Source organism: Anser brachyrhynchus (genome assembly GCF_964034855.1).
Source record: "Anser brachyrhynchus genome assembly, chromosome: 1".
Classification (NCBI taxonomy): Eukaryota; Metazoa; Chordata; class Aves; order Anseriformes; family Anatidae; genus Anser; species Anser brachyrhynchus.
In genome coordinates this window covers 77,337,960-77,355,265 of record NC_137694.1, presented here as the reverse complement: position 1 = coordinate 77,355,265, position 17,306 = coordinate 77,337,960, and the positions used below count along the sequence as shown (strand labels likewise).

At 44.0% G+C, this 17,306-nt stretch overlaps 1 protein-coding gene across 2 annotated transcripts in view; it reads left to right on the top strand.

The window, feature by feature from the left end:
• Positions 1–244: 244 nt before the first annotated feature.
• ST8SIA1 (ST8 alpha-N-acetyl-neuraminide alpha-2,8-sialyltransferase 1) overlaps positions 245–17,306 on the top strand; it is a 149,269-nt gene continuing 132,207 nt past the window's right edge. For both annotated transcript variants that reach the window (XM_080597124.1, XM_080597123.1), the window contains exon 1: positions 245–642. In XM_080597124.1, the coding sequence (XP_080453250.1) occupies positions 395–642 (248 nt within the window). In that variant the 5' untranslated portion in view covers positions 245–394. The remainder of the gene's footprint in view (positions 643–17,306) is intronic.

Here is a 17,306-nt window from a genome sequence, read left to right as displayed (position 1 = left end):
GCGGGGGGCTCGGCGGCGGCTCCTCAGCCCCGCGCAGGGGCCGGGAGGTGCCTCGGCCCCGGTGCGAGCGGAAGGAAGCCCCGGCGCGGGGCTAAGCCCGCACAGGCTGAGCGAGAGAAGGGGCCGGGGTGGAAATTTACCGGGGCGGCCCGCAGCGAGAGCGGGCGGGAGGCGGAGGGAGGGGAGCATCGCCTCGCCTCGCCTGGCGGGCAGAGCGAGGGACCAAATGCCTGTGAGGAAGGGGGGCAGCAGCCACCGCCGAGAGAGGAGCCAACCGCGGCGCAGCCCCCGGGAGGAGCCCGGCCGGGCTGCGATGGCCGCGGGCAGCGGGCGCCGGCCGGGCCGCCGGGCATAGGGCGGCGAGGCTGGGCGGCCCCCGCACGGCGAGGGCCTGATGCAGGAGCGCAGCCCGGCGCCGCGGCGGCGCTGCGGGCGGAGGAGGAGGAGGATGGCGGGGCTGGCGTGGAAGTGGCCGCGCACCCGCCTGCCCGTAGGGGCCAGCGCCCTGGGCGTCTTCGTCCTCTGCTGGCTCTACGTCTTCCCCGTCTACCGGCTGCCCGACGAGAAGGAGATCGTGCAGGGGGTGCTGCTGCAGCAGGGCAAAGCGTGGAGGAGGAACCACACTGCGGTCGCCGGCTTCAGGTACCGCCGGCTCAAGGGCGGCCGGGGACGGGCACCCTCACCGCCCCAAACTTTGCGCTGCCAGCCCCGTCCCTCCGCTGCTGCCGCCCCCAGCCCGGTCCCGACCCTTTCTGCTCTGCCAAACTTTTGTGGGGGGCTCGTCCTGGGCCGAGCAGGCAAAGGGCCGGAGTGCAGCCGGGTGCTCCTGCGGCAGGGAGGGCTTTCTGGGCGCCCCTGGCCTGAAAGGGGGTGCGGAAGAGATTTGCCTTCCGCTGAAGCCCGCTCGAGCGGCTGGGTGAAATGCAGATAGCTGCGGGGTCTCCCTTCCCCTCCAGGTGGGAAGCTGGGTTTTCTCCTTGTCCTCTAAGCAGCAGATGAAAGATCAGAGTCAGTGGTAACCGGGCTGCCTGCAAAAAGACTCCCTTTCTTTAGTAAATGCCACAGTGAATCAGATCCCAGTTCCTAGGGGCTTCTGTTCTGGCATACAGCTTTATTTGGTGTTCTTCTTTGTTTTGTGAATGCAGCTCAACTTGTGTTTGCCGTGAACTGGAGCTGGCATGTGATTGCTTACTATCTTGTCTGCTGGGATAGCAGAAACTTTGCAGTTCTTCAAAAGCACACCCTTCAGCACCTGGAGCTTGCAGGAAATATAAGCAATGAGAGATGATAAATGGGCTTGTGTTAATAGAATCTAGGCCTGAAAGAAGTCCTCCCTTTAATACAGAGCTAACAATGAGGTTCTGATGTAGAATCCTTGTTCTAGAGCACAGGATATAAAACTGGAATAAACTGGGTTGGTCTCCTCAGTTATTAATTTATCTTAATTCTTTTGTGCCACAGATTTACATTTTTTAGGTAGATTAATCATTTTTTTAAAAAAATTAACCTGATAGGTGATATAGGAGAGAGCTTGATGCATTATTTCTCATGTTTGTAAGCCAAATGTTGCTTTGAAGGGTGACACAGCTGCTGCAACTTCAGTTTAAAAAATATTTTTTAGTCTATTTCAGCCACATGGTTTACAAACACAAACTCTGTGTGGCTTCTCAACTATTCCACCTGCCCAGATATTTTTCCACTGTCTAAGCATAGTGGTTATCTCAAGGATGCTTACAGAAGAGAATATCTTGCAATAAAGTGAGCTGTGGTTTCTCGTCTGTGTCTTGCTCAGTTGGTGCAGTGCTAAATACAATTAACTTTAAATCAATCTGCTTTAGGAATTAATGCTTTTTTAAAGGAAATTTTCACTGGAGATATGTAGTGAATATACCAAAATAGTCAAACAATAGTGATGTAGAACTCTGAATTCTTGCTGAGTAGATTTGCTGCTCTTAACATTGGTAGAAAGCTATGAAATTAAAGTCCTTGTCAGGTAAACTTCTCTATATTGTAATACCATCAACAGAAACAATGATGTTCTTTGCTACCATTCTTTTCTTTTTATGTAAGAGCATTGTAAAAGCTCCAAGTTTCAGTTTGTACTGGAAACTCTCTATGAATGCAGGTCTCTGTTTTAAGTGGTGAGCAGGTATAGAGCTTTGTAGACAACCTCTGTGCGGACTTTGAAGTAATACTGCCTTCCATAATAGCCTAATATTGGGTGGGTTTCCATAAGATAGTATCCTTATTTAAGAAGGACATGGATTGCTATTCTCTCTAGCGCTCCTGCACACAGGAGGTTGTGAAACAATTTTGGCTGTGCACAGTTCTGAAGAACAAATCTGTACTTCTGCTAAAAATCTGTATGAGGAAGTACAAGATTTTCCATTACTGTGCTTGCATATATTTCTTTGTATAATACTATATTGTATAACATGGTACATTATAAGTGTTCAAATAGCCAGGTTCTTGCTACGTAGTGAAAATATCTGACACCTCTGCATCTCTCTTCCTATAAACTCACTTGGCTCCTATTGTTGAAGTAGATGATGGTTGTCCCCAGGTAGTTAACTTTATCAAAATATATTTTTCAAAACTAGGGAGTGCTGTTCCCTTTGCATTATGTGCCTGATTCAAAGAGCTCTTCAGTGAGTAGCTTAGCAAGGTCAGAGAAAGCACCTCTGCTGATGTGGGCTGAACCCTGGCAGATGAGTGCCAGCAACTCCTTAATCTCCACAGTGGCTCCTTCCTCCTTCAGAAACCCTATAAAAAGGTCTAACTGATGTATGCTCGTGTTTATGCAGGTATATGCGCTGTCCGGGTGCTTGTGGGATGATCTACATGAGGGTTTTTTGTTTGAACATGGACTCACTGAATTGTTTTCCAAATCTAAACACCTGTGTAAATAGTCATGTGTTTCTGAGGCCGTGTCCTTCACTTGCAGTATGTGTTGCCTTCTGCATCTGTGAATAAGGACAGGTTGTGAGAATAACAAAATGAGCAGGATTAAGCCTTTGGCTTTGGAATGAATCTGCGTTTAAAGCATGCTTTCAGCCTTGACTCTGCATACACGACTTCCGTGAGTAATCCTCGCATGATGTTTGTGTGCTGGGTGCTGCTGGCATCAGTGTGGTGGGTGTTTGCGTAGCAGTTACCTAGGTTCTTAGATGAAGGAACAAATCCTGAAAAGCCTGAAGATACAGTTGAAGTTATTAAGAGCTCTTGGTCCAAATCCTTTCCGCAGTTGACAATAGCTTCCTGTAAAGCCTTCAGGTTCTGGGCATTCAGGGGTAAGCACAGCCTAACTGCAAATTATTGCTGTTAGCATCCTTTAAATTTCAAGTCACTACTGGCTGAGGGCAGTCAAACTCTGCTGTGGAAATATCTCGTCTCTGACAAATGCTGAATAACAGTCTGTCAGTCAGATTGCAAACTGCTTGATCCTGGGCTGCCCACACTACAAAGCGGTCAGAATAGGAATGAGACTGTCATTAGAGTCAGTAATGGCTAACGTGTCTAATTTACCTACAGTATAATGGCTTGTCATACTCTGAGGTGTTTAACGTTATTGCGCCCTAATTGTTTTTACAGATTGCTTAGCTTTTTTAAAGGCTTAGTGCTGCTTAAATTATTTAGGCAAGAATTTTGTTAATTGCTGTTTGTTATTAGTGAAATAAATTACATTCAAGAATACCTTTAGGATTATTTTATTTAAAATTATTGCAGTTGATGAAAGGCAGAGCTGAATCTTTCCATCTGCTTTATGAGCTCCATACAACCGCACATCCCAAGTGCTGTGTGTGTATCTGACACTTCTTCATTTCTCAGCCAGGGCGGGCTCCTCTGGGCAGTCAGCAACCTTGCGTGGAAAAACTTCTGTTCTCCTATGAAGACAGATGGGGGAGCTGGGGTTGCTCAGCCTGGAGAAGGCTTCAGGGAGACCTTATTGCGGCCTTCCAGTACCTAAAGGGGGCCTGCAGGAAGGGGACTCTTCACCAGGGAGTGCAGTGATAGGACAAGGGGGAATGGCTTTAAATTAAAAGAGAGGAGATTTAAATTAGACATTTGGAGGAAATTCTTCACTCAGAGGGTGGTGAAGCACTGGCACAGGCTGCCCAGAGAAGCTGTGGATGCCCCATCCCTGAAGGTGTTCAAGGTGAGGCTGGATGCAGCTCTGGGCAACGTGATCTGGTGGGAGGTGTCCCTGCCCGTGGCAGGGGGGTGGAACCAGGTGGGCATTAAGGTCCCTTCCAGCCCAAACCGTTCTGTGACAGTGAATGGGCTTTTGACTGTCAGAGCTCCCACTGCACTAACTTATATGGTTCAATGGTGATTAGTGACTGAGTTAGAGGTTAGAGACTCCTCAAGAAGAGATGAGACAATTGTGAGATGAGGACAATGAAAATGCTACCCTTGAGATTCGGATCGTGTTGTTACTTCTGCTGCAGCAGCTTTGTGTGATGCCAAAAGGTTCTCCAGGGTTTATTCTGGGGGTGGCTTGGCTGAGCTGGTGGCAGACATCTCCTGTGAACTCACCATTGGTGACCTGCCTCCAGTCCAATGCATCTGCTACAACTTGGCTCTGCTCCCCAGTGCTGTCCCCCCTGTCCCTAGATCTACACTGGCTGTGCTTATCTTTGCAGGTGGCTTGTCTGCTCCATTTTCCTCAGGTTTGGGCTGTTGCCCATTTTCAAGGACAGAGAGGTGAAACTACTAGCTTGAAATCACACTGAAGCGGCTGAATACCCAGGCAGAATATGCAGACTTGATGGACTGTGGTGCTTTTGGTCTCTGCTCTTAATGCTGTGTAGGTGTGAACAGAGTGCATGAAGGTTCTTCTATGGTTAGCTTCATGTGCCATCCAAAAATAATGCTCTGTCACTGTCATGTGCGGTGCCAGGTGGGTCTTCCTACTGTGATCTGCCAGCTGTTCTCTGCCAGCTGTTAATAGCTGTACCTCACGTGTAATCACAACAAACACCAAAGAACATCCTCTCCTACAAATCATTTTTCATTTTTAGGTCGCATTAATGCAGAGCTGGTATTCCAGGTCACCTCCCAGTCTGGGTAAGATGAATGCTGTTGCCAAGTCAGCAGGAGTTCCTTTAGTTCAGCTGACTTTTCCTTCTCTTTTGATGCAGGCATTGGAAATTACATAAGAGGTGTGATCCTTACTGGGATAATTCGAGGCAAATCTGAGATAAACCTTCATATTGCTCAAGTTGACTAGATAAGAGTTTTGCCCTGCTTAAACAGCTTTATAGGATTCTAAATTATTGCTGCTTGTTTCACTGAAACGTGAAAAATGAATTTCGGATTGGAGCTGGGAAATGCTGGGTTAGATTACTTCTACTTCTGTGGCTCATGGAGCCCTATCCTAAAACCATCGGGTTTGAACCATAGGTTCAAATGTGCTTCAGCAGTTGCCAAATCCAGCTTGGTTTGCTCTCCTGAGTAAGTGTCACTACTACATGCCTGTATTTTTAACTTACTAACATTTTGAATGACTGTTTTTCTTTTCATTATGTTTGTTGCATTTCATGGCAATTGGATATTTGCAATTTGTAGTTTCTTAGCATCTCCATCTGAGCAGGGAAGTTGTTTTTGCAGAGAGGTACCAATTTGAAGAGCAGGTTAAAGATGAGAGAAGTGTTCTTGTCCCATACAATTATTTGGAGGCTGTGGTGAAGAAAGCAAGTTGCAGAGAGGTCTGGGACTATACCCTCAAGGTCTTTAGGAGTCTTCAGATACCTACATTACTTGAAAACAATACGGATTAGTTGTCTGAGTTCAAAGTGTCTTTGCAGATTAGGGCTGTGGAGGCAAGATTGAATTAAATTCAGGATTCCGGAGTTCTTGCTCATGGTATCCTTCCTTGCCCATAAATAGTTTTTTCTTACAGACTTTGAATCTGCCTTCCACAAGAAACATACAGTTGAGTTCCCTGTTTTCAGTATCTGCTTTTGCAGAGATCTTTGCTCTTTTCTTTTGAATCTGTAAAGACTCTAGTGCTGCCAGCATTTCTGGGAGGGTATAACCAACTAAGACTTTTGCTGTTAGCTGGGAGCATCCAAAGGCCCAGTGCCAGGCACCAGGGAACTGGAAGAACAGAGACTTCAGTGGAATTTTGGTTACCAGACTAGGGCCCTGAATGTCTGGTATGTGCGTACACAGATACTGCTGGATGTATATAGTTTCACATCTGTGTTTTCCCTTTTCCTACCTTGTAGTGGATGTAATGGACACTGAATAATCCATACAATATAGTAACTTGTGATTTATTGCTGTGCTTGTAATTTTTGTCTTCACAGCAGTGAAGCAAACAGCATATTTGATGTATGTTCAATGACGTATATAAAAAGACTTACTTCTGAGACTAGCTCCTACTAGGTAAATGCATGGGAAATGAATTGTCTGTCCCCCTTTTGAATTTATCTTGCCACAGTGAGGATGAACCTCATTGAATTGATGAGGCTGTTTGGACTGCGATCTTCTGTTTTTCCACTTTCTTAATATTCTTAAAAATGTTTAATTTAAAATCTTTGTATATATTTTCATCTTTTTCTGTATGCTACATATGGCTTCCAAAATGCAAGAAAATTGCTCTTAAAGTTACACACTAATGTCAAATCATTTTAACATAGCCGTGTGCAGTTAAATTCATGCTGAAGTACATTATCTGTGTTATATAGTATTTGCAAACCTCTGCAGAGATTTAGGTTTCACTGTGTCACAATTTTTATGCACAGAAAGCCAGGGACAATTCTTCTCTTGGGCCTTACAATCTAAACTGGTTAGATAAAGGGTGGAGTGGGTGATGGCATTGATAAGTCACTTAACCCTAGTGAAGACCTCTTCCAAAAGAGTAATTATTACAGAAGGTCTGAGCTTCAAAAAGAAGCTATACCTGTTGCCCTGACAGTTATTTTTAAATCAACAGATTGAATTATTTTTACTTCTCCTTCTATTCCATCAGCCTCTTGAAAAGCCCTCTTGAATTTCTTCATTTAGCAATTATTTTTTTTCAAGCAGAAATGTGACTACAGTGAGGTTTTAAAACCTGGTTGGAACGGCTGAACAGAAATGGTTACCTTATTTTTGTCTTCCATGTTTGCTGTGAGCATAGTTTCATCTCCTGAGTGACCATTTTGTTTATCTTTCTTTTCACCTCTTCTTAAATATCTTCCCATCCTTATGCTGCTTGAAGTCCTTCTCAGCTTTCAAGGGACCCCCAGACTCCTTGCATGGCTCCTGTTATAATCACCACTACTTTCAATGCTAATTGGATATAAAGAACTTGTATGAAATTATTTACTTATCTCCCTCTCCTACTGAGTTTCCAGTCACCTTCAGACTCTTGAGTATCACATTGATGCTCATGGCATGTGTCATTCTCCGTTCTTTATGTACCCTATTGTTGCCTATCACACTTTCAAGATAAATTACGGACTTTGCGTTAAGGTAGTAGCAATATAAGATACCTACTTATCAGGTTTCCTCTGCTCTGAGGTTGCACAACAAGCTTTAATTTAAAAGCTGCTATGTAACTTGCCTGTATTTTAAAGAGTGCTGAGGAAACAGATCAGCTATTTTGCTTGCCTCCTTGTAGGAAAACTTGCTCTGTCTATTTTTGAAATGTGTAGAGTGGCCAACCTTGTAATTGAGGAGTAACTGCTTTGTATTTCCTGTCGAAGATGAAAGATAAACAACTTTTTTTTTTTTTCCTTCCAGTGAAGAGGTTTTAATGTTGTTCTATGTGCTTTGCCTTGGCCAAGTTTCAGCTCTTGTAATGCTGTTTCATCTGCTGCAATATTTGGAGTTTCCATCGTATACGATGTTCTATTTGCACCATCAGTGTCGCTTTATGGCATGTCCCAGTGCAGGGTGAGGAGGTATCTAACATTGTAAGTAATGCTCAGAAGTGCCACAGGGTTTGAGAACCAGTCCCCAAAGCACTCAAATATGCACTTAGAGGGTGATTCTGAATCCAAGGCTCACCAATGCCTGCCTCTCTCAGTGAAAGTCAATAAGACTTAGGCTTAATGGCATGAAGACTCTCAAGTTACTTAGCTGTGTTTAAATCTTTACTTTTGATTGCCAGGAGAGTCTTAATTCTGTTTCCCCATGTACTTTTATACAGGTGAGGAAGTAGAGTTATAATGGAAGTTAAGGAAATGTCTCTGTTACAAGGCTATCTCTTGTAACTGAACTTCATGTCCAGGTCACAGCTAAAATCAGTGGGGAGTTTTATGAGTAATTGCCGTTCTCTACTGAGATTATTGTTTATACTATGCCATAAGCTTGCAGAGAGATGTTCCATGCTCTGAAGGATTTTCAGTCTGAGAACACGCATAGTGAGATTTATCCCAGTTATGCAGATGAGGATTTTTGATTAATGGAGTAGATTTGCTGCCGGTTACTACAGTTCTTCCTGCAAAGAAATATCTGGGCTGTTTGCTAGTGACATGCCATCCAACTGTTCTCTGGAAGAAAGATCCAAGTACTTGTAATGGGGATTTGGTGAGTAGTGTTCCTTCTTGCCACTCATGGCATCATCTAGAGGTATCAGCTTACTACTGGGAAAATGCTTAATGCTTTTCTGTAAATCTTTGTCGTCTCTCCAGGGCTTCCACTGAAGCATTAATTTGTTTAAAGGGAATAGAATAGCTCTTTATTTAACATACAGTATTGACTAGAAAATGAATCTTTGTTCTCAGGTAGTAACTTACAGTTTAAATTTGTTTTCCCTAACAAGTTGCAGTGTTAGAAAGCAGTGAGGTGGTATGGTTCTGAAGCATGGAGGATGCTTCTGCATTATATCACATAGGATTCTTTGAGATGCATACTACTGCCTGACATGGGTTAAGTCTTTCCAAAGTTTCTGCAAATGTTTGCTGCAAGTGGGAAGTAGAGGGTAGTGCGCGTGTGTGTTTGGCTATGCTGAGGATAGGCATTTCTGTGGTGTGTGAGTGAATCAAGATGCATGGAGTTCCTCTAATGCTCCCATAAGACCATGTGGGCAAATAAAACGCTAAAGAGATTGCATAAGCAGAAAGCTGTATGTTTCTGCTTCATCCAAATGTTTCTGCGGAGCAACAAGATTTCTGGAAAGGTCATTACAAAGAAACAAAGTTTTAAAAGGGAGGCAAACAGACAAGGAGAATCTTCAATGAAATTGCAGCTGTGTCTTGAGCTGGCAAGAGAGAAGAAATGCTGTTCAACTAGGGAGGGGAAAAAGGACTCTGCACAGGAGTCAAAGATCCTGATTCATGCTAGAGGAGTTGACTGCAACCCATGTAATGCAAAGAAGAGCTAATAATATGTTTGAAAGAAATGCATGCTGGGTTTATTTTTTACTTGCTTTTTATTGGGCCTCCGTAATTTTTATCACGTTAATTAAGAAATACTGATGCGATGAGAAACTCTGCACACAATGCCTATTTATGTCTGCTTGCATATGCATTTTCTGCACTTCTGAAGAATTATCTGTAAACCAGATAGCTCAGCTGTAAGTTTTGAGAAAGTTTATACTTTAGCCATAGCCCTTCCTTGTTTAAGCAGAAAGGAGTTTAAAATTCTTACTCTGGAGGTCTTCAACCAAGAGTATTAAGAGACCTGTTGCCAAGGGCCAGGGCTTTGACTTTTTCTGTCTCCAGTCTCCAAGATTTAGCAGTGAGGAGATGCCCACATGCAGAATTTCACCTGGCTCGGTGATGGTTTCACTCTCCTACAGCAAAGCAGGAACAGATCCTGAACCATGTATGCTTGCAGTTAATATAACTTCGGAAATACTGCAGAGACTGCTGTTACCTGCCCTTTTAACAGTTATGCTAGCTCCTGCAATCAAGTGAAACTATGATGGTCTTGATTTCATGTAATGAAAACAGAGAAGGACTTTTTTATGCCTCAGCTACAGTGAGGGGCTTGAAAGCATGAATGGGGGTTTATATGCCAAAAGGTAAATAGAAATCCATTGTGGGTTGTTGTTTTCCAAATGCCTAATCTCTGTGCCTTAATCATAATTCTGGGGGCCTGACTCATGGCTTCTAAATTGTAGGGATTTCTATAGTGAGAATTACATATTAACCTATAATTAGATGCATTTTTTTAACAGAAGAAGCTGCAACAGTGAAATGAAAAGGAGGAAAAAAAATCTGGGCATTCCTTTATAGGGCATGCAATTAATTGAACGTTTTGTCTTGGCACCCGGCAAACACCTAGCACAAACAGGCTTGCTGAGCCTTATGGACAAATACTGAGCATCTCAGGGGTTTAGTATGCCCAGCTGGATGAAGCAGTAAAAATGCACATGAGATATTTATTCTTTCAATCCTACTCCAGTCATTGCCTTTAAATGTTTAAGCATGTCCAGAAGGGAATGGCAGAGCGTAGCTGATCCAAAAATGGTAACAACAACAAAGAAGTAAACCTATCATTAGAGAAATCATGTGTTTTGATAGTTCTGTTTAGACAACAGAACAAATGAAAATACTTATGTAGTGTAGTTCAGTAAATGCTAATGGGTCCAGCCTGTGATAACATGTTTGTTTTTGCCTTGGGTCTTTGCTGAGTGAACATAGTACTTTCTCTCATTTTGTTTAAAAACCCTGTTTTGTGCTTCCCTTGTCAAACAGACCATTGCTGGTAAAAGTCTTCTACTAAGAGGCTTGAATCTGTTCTTCCCCCACCTCATCTGCGGAGGAATGTATTGGCTTCCCTGGGCACTTATAGCACAGTTGGTGTTTTATAAGTTTAGTACAAGTTCTGCTTTCTCTTCTGCTGTGGAACTAAAGATCTACATCATGGAGAAAGGCAAAGTTACCTCTACAGTCTCTGGCATGAGTGGTTGGGGGGAGGGGGGTTTAGTGGGGTGAAGGCTCTCTTCTCTGTCTTCTCTGTCGTGTAGCCATGAGCATGTGTGCAGTGAGCCTTCATTAGAAATCAGGGGCCAGCCTAGAGGAATAGGGGCTTGCTCAGGACTACAAATCTTAAGTTCTTTCCTGAATTTGACTTGGTCATTTGGTTTCAGGTGTTGTCTTGTGTTTCTCTGCAGTGTGTCCTTTGAGACTCTTCCTCCTTTTCATTTAAGATCAATAACTTAGTTTGCCTTAGATGAATTTAAAAGAAATCCTAAAAAGCCTGAAAAGTAAGCTGTTTCCACTCATGAAATGCGCCTCAGTCTACAGATACTTCTTAAACAGTATGATAACTGCTAAGAACAGATTAGCTTTCAACAAATCTAATGAATATATAGCTAGGCTTTGTTATTTCATTTCCACCTTTTTTGGTTCTAAAGCAAATGATTTGAGTGTATGAGGAAGGAAAATCTCCTGGATTTTCCTGGCTGGCTCTGGAATAAGCACCAAGCACATGAATGTGATTTAAAAGTATTTTAGAACCAACTTTCAAGCAGTATTCCTATCTTAAGATGCCTAGTTGAAGGCTGAGTAGGCTGAGTGTGGTTCAGAGGCTGGTGCCAACACAGAAATTTTGTTTTTTTTTGACCATGGGGCGCTTTACTTGGCACTTGGCCTGGTAACTGCAGATGGGTCCCACCTGTCTCTAAGGGGAAAATGGATACTAGCACAGGAGCTGGCAGGGCTCATTGAGAGGGCTTTAAACTAGGAAAGAAGGGGGACGGGGCTGAAATAAGGCTCGTTAGAGGTGTGCCAGGGGGAACAATGTCAGGGCTGGGGGAGAAGGCAACGGCCCAACTGAAGTGCATCTACACTAATGCACGCAGCATGGGCAACAAACAGGAGGAGCTGGAAGCCATCGTGCAGCAGGCTAGCTATGACTTGGTTGCCATCACTCAAACGTGGAGTGCTGCAATTGTTAGCGTAGCAACCACATAACCACCAAGTGATTATATGAAGGTGCTTTATTCAGCGCTGGAAGCCGGGGCAGGTGCCCAAATCTGGCTTCAAGTCCCGTTACTTTCCAGCCATTATTTATACATTCAACATTACGTAAGGCATACATATTCATTACAGGTTGCAACATCAGCCTCGCATTCCATTCTAATTAGCTCTCCTCCCATTTGCACATGCGTGGTGCTCTCTGGTGGTCGTCCAGGTGGTCGTCCAGATGAAGTAAGGAGTCTTCCTCTCTGCTAAACTTTTCACCTTTCTCACTCGACGCATGCTCCCTCCACTCCTTGGTTCTGCTTCAACTCATTTCAGCACTTCCAGGCCCTTATCCAAGGTCAGGTTGTATCTGTTCCCTCCCAGGGTTCCCCTTCAAAGATTCATTTGACTGTTCAGTATACTCCCTAAGTTTCCCAGTATACATAGATTATTTGATAATATACTCCCTAAACTTCCCAGTATACATAAATTAATTGATAATGTAAGTACATTTGGCAATGCTTAATTATACTGTATGACCCATCACCTAAGAGACATTAATAAAACATCCATTCGATTCTCCCCAACACTAACATTTCCCCCCTTTGAAAATACTTCACTCATACCAAGAGCAAGTATTTTCATTACTATTAGGTTGAATCAGGTTAGTAGAGGTTAGTGAGTATAACTTGATATAGAGATTAGTAAGTATAATCTTAACGCATCTTCGTTAGTCTACTATCTTATTGATTCCTCTATGCCTGCTTGTTAACGCTAGTACTATAGGATGGGGGTGGAGTAAGTGGGATAGGGTGTTCTGGGTGATTCCCAGTAAGGACTCTCATTATTTGGCGATTCCATGCACTACTCCTAACTATTTCTCCCTTCACACACGAGAACATTACTCCCATTGCAGCGAATACAATTAGCAGCAGCACAATGCTTTGTAGGAGGGACTTGAGCCATCCTTCCAGATGAAGGCCTAGTCCCTCAACAATTTTGCTCAGCTTCTTGCTTTTCTTCCTCTAGCTCATGTTCCACATGAGCTAGTTGGGATATGTCATTTTCCACATCTATAGTTACATTTGGAATATGTACACAGCAATGATCAATTCTGCCTTTCAAATATCCACACACCCCATGCTCTTTTAACAAAAGCATGTCCAGAGCCATTCTGTTTTGCAGGGTCATTTTGGTTGTGGCCTGTAATTGTAAGTTTAAATCTTTGAACCCCTTCTTGGTTACCTTTGCCAACCTGTTTACCAGTAACATGTATATTTGGGTTTGGTTCAGGAGACTCATAAGGTTTTCCATACATGATTTCATAGGGACTTACTGACATCCCACTTCCTGGCTTTATTCTAATTCTTAGCAAAGCTATTGGTAAGGCCTGTGGCCACTGTATCTTAGCTTCCTGACAAATTTTGCTTAATCGTCCTTTTAAAGTTTGGTTCATCCTCTCTACCTGACCACTAGATTGAGGCCTCCATGGGGTATGTAAGTTCCAGGTAATTCCCAATAACCTACTAACCTCCTTAACCACACTGGCAATGAAATATGGTCCCCTGTCTGAAGAAATACCCAATGGTACACCAAATCTAGGGATTATTTCCTGTAGTAACCATTTTACCGTTTCCTTTGCTTGGTTGGTGCGACAGGGAAGGGCCTCCGGCCATCCTGAAAAAGTATCAACCCCTACCAATAGGTATTTATAACCTCTTGCTTTAGGCAGTTCCACGAAGTCTATTTGCCAGTAATCTCCAGGCTCTATCCCAGCCCTAGTTCTTCCCATCTCAGCATGTTTCCTCGCTACCGGATTATTCTTTAAGCAAAGCTCACATTTTGACATTACTGACTTTGCCATTGTTAACATGTGTACCGAGATGACACCTCGTTTCAAATAGGTCACCATTGCTCCTGCACCCCAGTGACATTCATTATGTTTTATTTGTAAGATTTCTCACATTACTATAGGAGGCACTATGAGTTGTCCTGTCGTAGTCACATACCATCCATCAGGATTCTTCTGGGCCTTCATCAAATTTGCAAGTCTCTCATCTTCTGCTGAATACTTTGGGTCTTTAGGTAATTTAAAACAAGAGAGGCCTACCTTTGATGGAATTAGAGCCATTACTTTCCATACTTCACGCGCAACCTTCCAGGCCGTCAAATCTGCCAGTCTGTTACCTTCTGCAATCTCTGATGCCCCTCCTTGATGGGCTTTACAATGCATTATGGCCACCTGTTGGGGTTTCTGTACAGCTGTTATTAATTTCAATATTTCTTCCTGGTATTTTATATTAGTCCCTTGTGAGGATAGCATTCCCCTTTCTTTCCATAATGCCCCATGTACATGAACTACCCCGAATGCATATTTTGAATCTGTCCAAATATTCACGTTCTTACCCTCGCTTAGTTCCAGGGCTCGTGTCAGGGCAATTATTTCTGCTCGTTGGGCTGAAGTCCCCGGAGGTAGGGAATTTGCCTCAATCACTACCTTTGATGTAGTTACCGCGTATCCTGCATAACGAGTCCCATTTTCCACAAAGCTGCTTCCATCCGTGAAAAGTTCCCAATCCGGTCTCCCTAGAGGCTGATCCTTTAAGTCTGTTCTGCTGGCATAGGTATGTTCGATGATCTCCACGCAATCATGACTGAGGTATCCTTCCTCCGTAGTTGTTCCTAGAAACACTGCTGGGTTCAATAAGTTAGTAGTTCTTAAGATTACATCATCTTGCTCAGTTAGTATAGCTTGATATTTCATCATTCGGCTGGGCGATAGCCAATGGCCCCCCTTTTGCTCCAATACCGTAGTCACCATATGTGGCACGAACACCTCAATTCGTTTCCCTAATGTGAGCTTCCTGGCTTCCTGTATTAAAAGGACTGTGGCTGCCACGGCCCTTAAACACGAGGGCCATCCAGCGCTTACCGCATCCAATTGTTTAGAAAAATACCCCACAAGTCTTTTCCAGCTCCCAAGTCGCTGGGTCAGTACTCCTAATGCCAATCGTTGTCTCTCATGCACAAACAGCTGGAAGTCCTTTGATAAGTCCGGCAAGCCCAAGGCAGGCGCCTTTATCAGGGCTTCTTTTAATTTCTTAAAGGCCTCTTGTTGTGGCTTTCCCCAGGTAAATGTACAGGCCTTTTGGGTTTCATTGGGCTCTGCCGGACGATCTGGATAGGCTGGAGTGATGGGCTGAGGTCAACTGTATGAAGTTCAACAAGGCCAAGTGCCGGGTCCTGCACCTGGGGCGCAACAACCCCAAGCAGAGCTACAGGCTGGGAGATGAGTGGCTGGAAAGCTGCCTGGCCGAGAGGGACCTGGGAGTATTGGTTGATAGTCGGCTGAATATGAGCCATCAGTGTGCCCAGGTGGCCAAGAAGGCCAACAGCATCCTGGCTTGCATAAGAAGCAGTGTGGCCAGCAGGTCTAGGGAAGTGATTGTGCCCCTGTACTCGGCTCTGGTGAGGCCGCACCTCGAGTACTGTGTTCAGTTTTGGGCCCCTCGCTACAGGAAGGACATGGAGGTGCTCGAGCGAGTCCAGAGAAGGGCGACCAAGCTGGTGAGGGGTCTGGAGTACAAGTCTTACGAGGAGCGGCTGAGGGAGCTGGGCTTGTTCAGCCTGGAGAAGAGGAGGCTCAGGGGCGACCTTATCGCTCTCTACAGTTACCTTAAAGGAGGCTGTAAAGAGGTGGGGGTTGGTCTGTTCTCCTACGTGCCTGGTGACAGGACGAGGGGGAATGGGCGAAAGTTGCGACAGGGGAGTTTTAGGTTGGATGTTAGGAAGTACTTCTTTACCGAAAGGGTTATTAAGCATTGGAATGGGCTGCCCAGGGAGGTGGTGTAGTCACCATCCCTGGAGGTCTTTAAAAGACGTTTAGATGTAGAGCTTAGCGATATGGTTTAGTGGAGTACTTAGTGTTAGGTCGGAGGTTGGACTCGATGATCTTGAGGTCTCTTCCAACCTAGAAATCTGTGTGATACTGTGATACTGTGATAGAGGGGCTTTGCTATGAGTCCATAGTTCATTACCCACAGTCTGCACCACCCGGCCATACCTAGGAAAGCCCGTAGTTCATGCAAATTTCGCGGCTCGGGGATTTCACAAATAGCTTGTATTTGGTTAACTCCCAATTTTCTTTGTCCTTGAGAAATTTCACATCCCAAATAAATTACTGTTGTGCACGCGATTTGTGCTTTTTGTTTAGAAACCTTGTACCCATTTAGTCCCAATTGATTCAAAATATCAATAGTTACCTGAATACATTCTGACTCTCCTTCGGTAGCTATTAATATATCGTCCACATATTGTAACAGCAGGTATCGATCCTTTGGTACCTGAATCTGCCCTTGGTTAATCCAATCTTCTATTTCTTTAGCTAGTTGACCGCCGAAGAGGGTCGGGCTATTCTTGAATCCTTGAGGCAATCTTGTCCAGGTCAGTTGCATCTTTCGTCCGTTCCGTGGATTTTCCCATTCAAAAGCAAAGAGTTTTCTACTATCCTTGTCAATGGGTATGCAGAAGAAGGCATCTTTTAAATCAATTACCGTAAACCACTTATATTTCTCTTTTACAGATGTTAACAATGTATAAGGATTAGCCACCACGGGGTGAATATCTTTTGTTATTTCGTTTATTGCCCTAAGGTCCTGCACTAGCCTGTATTCCCTATTAGGTTTCTTTACTGGGAAAATTGGGGTGTTATATTCAGATTTGCATTCTTCCAGAATGTGGTAGCTAAGAAATTTATCTATAATCTTTACTATTCCTAGCCTAGCTTCCAGCTTCAATGGGTACTGTTTAATCCGTACCAGTCGGGCCCCTTCCTTAAGTTCAATTTTTACTGGCTGGGCTACTTTTGATTTTCCGGGCACGTCCGTTTCCCAAATCGTAGGCATTACGGCATTTTCTACCTCTTTTGGGATATGAGGAACAGCCTTCTCTTTAATCATTAATATTTGTCCCACTTTTGATTCCGGGATTCTCATAATCAATTCTCCATCTTCAAACGTTATGGTAGCGTTTAGTTTAGTTAACAAATCCCGTCCCAAAAGAGGAATAGGGCATTCTGGTACATATAAAAATTCATGCGTAATTTCTTTACCTCCAAACCGTAAATCAAGGGGTTGTAAGAAAGGCCATATTTCCTCCTTCCCGGTGGCACCTACAATAGTAGTTTTCCTTTCCCCTATCTTACCACTTAATCTATTGAGTACTGAATATGTGGCCCCTGTATCAATTAAAAATTTTACTTCCTTATTTCCTATTTGAATTTTTACTAAGGGCTCTTTAGTTTCTGCTACCGGATCTCCTAGTCAGCTACTATATTCCCCCAGAACCATCGCCTTAGCTGCTTCTTGGTTTCGGAACGAATTTCCCCCACCAATGATCAGCTGTCCACGGAGAAGGCACTCGTTTTTCCAATGACCCTCCCCCTTACAATGGGCACATTGG